Source organism: Aphanomyces astaci, assembly GCF_000520075.1.
Source record: "Aphanomyces astaci strain APO3 unplaced genomic scaffold supercont1.286, whole genome shotgun sequence".
NCBI classification, from domain to species: Eukaryota; Oomycota; class Saprolegniomycetes; order Saprolegniales; family Verrucalvaceae; genus Aphanomyces; species Aphanomyces astaci.
In genome coordinates this window covers 1-6,691 of record NW_009798549.1, presented here as the reverse complement: position 1 = coordinate 6,691, position 6,691 = coordinate 1, and the positions used below count along the sequence as shown (strand labels likewise).

At 53.4% G+C, this 6,691-nt stretch overlaps 3 protein-coding genes across 3 annotated transcripts; 2 read left to right on the top strand and 1 right to left on the bottom strand.

The window, feature by feature from the left end:
- Positions 1-1,209: 1,209 nt before the first annotated feature.
- On the top strand, positions 1,210-1,926 carry H257_18966 (hypothetical protein; the record flags this gene model as incomplete). Its single annotated transcript, XM_009848117.1, has 1 exon — positions 1,210-1,926. The coding sequence occupies one exon, from the start codon at positions 1,210-1,212 to the stop codon at positions 1,924-1,926; it is 717 nt and encodes a 238-aa protein (XP_009846419.1).
- A 92-nt stretch (positions 1,927-2,018) lies between these two features.
- Positions 2,019-3,209, top strand: H257_18965 (hypothetical protein; the record flags this gene model as incomplete). The annotated part of the gene is made up of 1 exon (XM_009848116.1): positions 2,019-3,209. One exon carries the CDS (start codon positions 2,019-2,021, stop codon positions 3,207-3,209), a length of 1,191 nt encoding a protein of 396 aa, XP_009846418.1.
- Positions 3,210-4,128: 919 nt separating this feature from the next.
- H257_18964 (hypothetical protein) lies at positions 4,129-4,517 on the bottom strand (the record flags this gene model as incomplete). Its single annotated transcript, XM_009848115.1, has 2 exons — positions 4,129-4,259; positions 4,328-4,517. The coding sequence occupies 2 exons, from the start codon at positions 4,515-4,517 to the stop codon at positions 4,129-4,131; spliced, it is 321 nt and encodes a 106-aa protein (XP_009846417.1).
- Positions 4,518-6,691: the final 2,174 nt, after the last annotated feature.

The window sequence follows — 6,691 nt, the reverse complement described above, 5'->3', positions numbered from 1 at the left end:
ATCTACGCCGTAACATTTCATCCTTAGACGCCCCTCTATGGATCTTATGGCTTTGAATGCGTGGTTTTCATAAATCCTAGACGTACGGTAATACTACGTAGTAGTCACTAAGAACGACCCCATATTTTTGCAGTCTTTAGCTGACTTGCACCATATGAAGCGTTGAGCGAAGTAAAAACCGAAGATTACACACCGTCCCTGATCGAGCAGGTGCGTTACAATTGGCGAAGCAGTTCCATAACATGTGGTTCTAGTATCAGCCCTCGCGGAGGAATGTCTTAGGCCCTGGTCGGGGAACTACCCTGAACGAACCCTGAAACAAATTTACCCTGAACGACTTAAATTTGATTGGTTGATTTATCCGAAATCCGGTTGCATTCTGGGTTGACTTCGTTCAGGGTTGACAATTTCAACCCGAGACTCAGAGTCTCGGGTTGCGCGGCATACTCCAAACTCAATTAATCACTGTAACTTGCCGACGTTACTGTATTGCGTGATACGTGGTATAGTAGTACATTTTGACGTTAAAATTGTAGGAAAATGACACAGGTCACGAAAACAGTACAATTCCCTCATTATAACAGTTCCACTCTTGTTTTCACCCGAAATACTGTTTCAATGAGGTTTACATGGAACTTTGTATGCTCAGACCAGACTCACCTCTTACTAGGGGTTATGTGCATCTCAGTGGTTAGCGATAGCTAACCACTAGCGATGCAGTTACCCCGGTTACAGGGCTACTGGCGAAAAGGTGTAGTGTATATAGTACTGTAATTCCCTCATTGAAACAGTATTTCAGGTCAAAACAACAGTGCTACTGATTTAATGAGGGAATTATTCCAATAAAACACCAGGCAGCAACATCTGGATTTCAGAAACAATCCCTCACCGTTCATACATAATAACAAGTTATACGAGTTTGTATGTACTCCAGAACCATGAGTTATTACTGTATTGTACTATTATACAACAGGGGTGTCGTGTAGTATTCGCTATAAAATTCCCAGACACGGGTGGTCGTCTGGAAATTTGTATCGAAGGCACAATACAATCCATTGTATTTTTCTGTACGTGCCGCCATATCTCAGGTGGTGGGAACTTTCGTTTGGCCCAGCATGTTCATGCCGCCCAGATACATGATCCCCTCGGATTCTTGACCTACCACTGCCGGCACCCTTGTCATTTTCAAACCCTCGAGCTTCGAGACACATGAAGATCGTCCGCTCCCTCTTGCTGGTTGGCGCGACCGTCGTTGCCGCCTTGGACACGTACTCGGCCAAAATCCTCGTGGACACCAACACGTTCGAATGCGAACTCATCGATTCCGTCCACGTGGCCCAGCTCCACCGCAGCGTGGAGCACCCGGACTCGTTCATTGAGCTCACAACGAAGCGCAAAAGCCACCTCAACGACTTGGACCTGCTCCGGAACTCGGAGGAAGGCGCCCAAGAGTTCGTGGAAATCATCGGGGGAAGCGTCGACGCCGTGCTGGGCCAGCTGGCCAAGCGGTGTCCGTCCGGCGCACTGCGCCACAACGCCGAAGCCACCTCGACCTCTGCCGTGACCACCGTGATCAAGAAGATCGTCGACTCGGGCCCCCCCAAGAACCGCATTGACATTGTATTTATGGGCGACGGGTACCAGGCGTCGGATGAGGCGTTGTTCTTCAAGGACATCCAACGCCTGACCGACGACATGTTCACCGGGGACACGTTCACCCAGTACCTCCCTCTCTCTTTAACGTATGGGCGGTGCATGTGCCGTCGGTGGACTCGGGCATCGGCGTGGGTGGCAAACCTCGCAACACTGCCTTTCAACTGTACCGCGACGGCACCGAGCTGCGCGGCGTGTACCCCAACAAGCCGCAATACGCCCGCGATGTGTGCAAAACCGTGGGGGAGTTCGCGTGCGACTTTCCGTCGTTGATCGGGAACGACGCGTTCTACGGGGGTCTTGGGGGGGAGTTCGTCGTCGCGACAAGCTCGGTCACGTCGGGCACGGTGGTGCTGCGCCACGAGATGGGCCACAACTTTGGCCGAGTCGGTGAAGAGTACGACGGCGGCCAAGTGTACCGAGGCGCCAACGCGGCCACGTCGATCAACGTGGCACCGTGGACGCATTGGCTGACCAACCCGGATGTGATCCGCGAGGAGAAGGCCGTCCAGAGGTTCCAAAAGCACATCTGGTACGATCTCCAGAAGGGCTCGTACCAGATCAAGTTTACGTCGAACGGCGCGTTCAAGCGATGGTACATCCAACTGTCCGTGTCCGGCGCCGACACGAACGATGCGCTGTCGATCACGTTGAACGGCGAGCCGCTGGCGTGGACTACCAAGGGCGTCAAGGACCGCACGTTTTATTCGTGGCGCAGCTCGGACGCGGGGTTCCCTGCCGGCGACCACGTGCTCAACATCACCGCGGGCGGGTCGTTCGACAGCCCGATAATCAAGCAGCTGTGTAACGCCGTGATCTACGAATACGCCGGCGAAGACGAGTTTAAACTCGACGACAACGACCACATCGGGTTCTACCCCACGTGGGACATCAACAAGCGCCTCTCGTACCGCCCCGACAACGAAAAGTGCCTCATGCGTAATATGACGTCGCCCCAGTTTTGCACGCCGTGCCAGGAAAACATGTGGCTGCAGTTCCTGACGCGCATTTCGTTTGTCGAAGACGTCGTTGTGACTGGTAAGGACGTCGCGCTCAAGGTCATCCCGCTGGGCCAACTCCGCCCCAATCCCATCCCCAACGAGCGGTACTCGGTCCAGTGGTTCAACAACGGCAACGAAGTCTCGACGTTCCGCGACCAGTTCAACATTGACGTGTCCACCGTATCTGGCGCCGCCAAGCAGTGGACGGTCAAAGTCAACTTTACCACTCCCACCATCCGCGTCGACTCCAAGGGCGTCACTCGTGCCGAACGCACGTTCAACGTCGACTACACTCCCCCAGCTACTACTGTAACCCCTACCACTACCACAGTTACCCCTGCCCCTACCACGGTTACCCCTACAACCACCAAAGCGACCCCTGCCCCCACCACTCTCACCCCTACAACCACCACGGCTACCCCTACCACCACCAAGGCGACCCCTGTCCCTACCACTGTTACCCCTGCGCCTACCACGGTAACCCTGACCCCCACTACCACCAAGGCTACGACCACGGTCGCGCCCACCCCCACGACGACCAAAGCGCAATGTTAAACAATGTGCAGTGATTTCTATGTGCTGTAGTAGTAAGCTCACCGCTCCAATGCGTATGTGGAGCTAACGTTACCGTAATGCACGTCACCTTTAGTTGTTGAATCGTTGAATTTGGTTAAGACAAACTTCAGTACCAAATGTATACTAACGTTAGAACAGTGTACGGGCCAAGCTGCCCGAGTAACTCCCCGCCAGTTTGGCCTACTTTCTGGCCGTGATGAGCCATGACTCATCATCGCTCGGCAGAGGCAAGAGGTCGTTCACCCAAAGCGTTTTTAACTGTTGTCCAATGAAGGGCACCGTAAATGACTAATGACTCTTCTCTGCCACGGTTGCCACGATGACGTCCAACGCGTTCTTCGGGTATGTCGGCACAACACTGCCCATCACGTGGTCGTCATCGTTGAACCAGGTAAACTCCCAGCGATTGTTCAGGCCATAATGAAACTCATCAACCTTCACATTGCAGATCAAGCGTTGGGTCAACTTACGAGTGCCAGTATCAAGTCCCCCCTGCACTGCTATTCGGACTTTTATCTTGAGCTCAATCACAACCAAGGCGAAGTGTGGGTTCTTCGTTTCACGAGCAACATATGCGCTATGCTGTTGAGTCGGAACGGGAGTAGGGGGTCCACGATGTTCACTAGCGACTAATCATCGGTGACATCTACCAATTGATATTGCTACTTGTCACCGCCCACCAGCACCTTCAAATGCTCTTGCCAGTACTCCATGCAACCAGCCCCCTGACTCTTCTCGCTCTCGTTCATAGATACCCAGCGATGGATAACTCGACGGGTTCGTGGACGTCCAGGTGAGCGTCTTGTAGTCGCATCTTCTTCAAGATTCGGTCTGCTTGGTCAGAACTGAGGTCGGATATCGCGTAAGCAGGCCGCTTTGTATGTCTCTTATCCAAGGTTTAGTAGATGGCCAGTTTAATCAGTTCTTCCAGTTTGTCGGTGTTGGACACTGCATTGGGATTGCCCACTCCAACCGCAGGAAGTTCGATCAACACATGGATCTTCTTGGGTGCTGGTGGCGGCGACTTCACTCCGAAATACATACTCGTCCTCATCCAGAGAGAGTCCACGACGACCGAATCTCCTCGTAGTCGGCACCTGCATCATTTCGTAAAATGGCATCCACGTGGGGATTGTACGTGAGCCATTCGGAGTTCTTTCGTGTCAGGTAAAGCCGCAAAGTAGCTGGGTCAACGTTGAAGCGATCGTTGACGAGCTTCGTCTCATTGACAATGGCCTTCTTCAGTGCGAGCACGGTCGCATTGCGTGCGATGGTCACGGTCAACATAGTCACATCAACATCACTTCCGACATTGCTTCCAGTTGCAGTTTTCCGACTTCAGTACTAGCTAGTACTGTAATTCCCGAACTGGGTACAGTATAACAGTACAGCAAATCAGAATTGTCCCGTACTCTGGGAAATATTTTTATGGATTTCCAAATTAACTGTAAATTGTCCTATCTGGATTCCACCCTAATGTTGGAGGTGGCTTCACACCGACACTACGTATTGTACTTCATCAGATCAATTTGATGGATGAAAGATTACAAACGCTTAGTGTTGCTCGATCGCTCTTGGAAGCCGAGTACAAAGCCGCTGTGGCAAACGGCGCACTTCAAGCTCCTGGCAACGATGTAACACGAGCGCTTGGTGCCTTGGACAGCGGTCGCAACCGAGGCGGCCGTGGACGCGGTCGTGATCCACCAAAAGCTGGCCGAGGCGCCAGCCGTTCCCAAAAGCGTGAAGGCACTTGCCACCACTGCGGCAAAGTTGGACACTGGAAGGCCGAGTGCCACGCCCGACAACGAGGCGATCCACCAACGGCAATGCCATCAAGAGCCCCAGGCAACGAGTCTGTTGGCGCCGCACCCAATCACACGGTGTATTTGTTTGCTGGGATGGAGGCCCCGGGTCTCAGTCTAAGCGCAGCCAAAGCCACAGAAAAGATCATCATCGACTCGGGGGCCTCATCTCACATGACTGGCGCCAAAGACCACTTGTATGATGTCGCTGCCTGCGACCGAACCATCATTGTCGCTAACGGCGAGGTCGCCAATGCAACTACAATGGGCAAATTAGACATTGACATGCAAAATGGAGCAAAGATGACCCTTACCGAAGTGTTGATCATCGATGGCATGCCCATGACTCTGGTGTCGGTCCCAGCGCTCTGCCGCCGCAACGCTGCTTGCACGGTTTCGTTCGGCCAAGGCAAGTGCTCCATCGCGGTCGGCTCGACCGCCATCGCCACTGGCACCCTTGAAATGCCGGCGAACGTTTATGTCCTCAACGGCACGATGTCCATGCCGACTTCGGCCACCAGCGCGACGTCGACCACTTCTCCTATCTCAAACTCGGACAAGTCAACACTGTGGCATGAACGAGTGGGTCACGTACCACTTTCCACACTCAAGCACTGCTCCACGCTCCAACTTGGCCTGCCAACCGACCTTGCTGGCACCCTCAACACACCTTGTCCCGCCTGTGTCGTGTCGAAGATGCACAAGGCGACAGCGCCCAAGTCCAGCACCCGTACCTACAAAACTGGGGAGTGCTGGGTCAGTGATACGAAAGGACCAATGCGAACTGAAACTGTGGGGGGCTGTAAGTACTATACCGTATATATCGACGTCGCCTCGGGCTACAAAATCGCTCGTTTTGTCAAGTCGACTGACGCGGCCATGCAAGAAGAGAACTTCAAGGAAGTCCTAGCATGGAGTGAACGCCAAACAGGACGAAAAGTCAAACAACTACGTACCGATAGTGGATCGGAATACATCTCTCACGACTTCCGCGACTGGCTCAAGTCCCAAGGTATCCACCACGAGCGGTCCCAACCCGACAATCAATGGCAAAATGGTATTGCCGAGCGATCACACCGCACGGTCATGGAAATGGCGATGTCCATGATGGCTCGATCCGGCCTGGCCCGTAGATGGTGGGGGGAAGCGGTCAACACGGCCATCTTCATCCAGAACCGCATCGTCCACAACACCAAGGACTCCATGACGCCGATCGAGGAAATGACCGGCCACAAGCCGAACCTGGCCAACCTCAAGGTCTTCGGCTGTGTCGCCTACAACATGATAAAAGAGCCGTCAAAGCGCGATAAACTCGCACCCAAGGCACATAAGTGTGTGTTCATCGGGTATGCAGAGGACATCAAGGCTTACCGTTTATTCGACCTCGAGGACAATAAGGTCACCACCGGCGTCCACGTCACCTTCCACGAACATGAGTTCATGCACCCACCAATTCCAATCGACTCGTACCTGGCAACGGAGAATGACAGTGATGATGACAGCGACTGTGAAAACGAAGGGGAGCAGTTCGATCGCACTCCGAAGAAGGTTGAAGCTCCCATGCCGATCACCAAGGAAGGAAATGAAGCACGGCTTCGAACCAAGCTTCGCAAGATTGCCTTGCGCCTACAAAAAGCACCACTGCCAGACGACATCAAG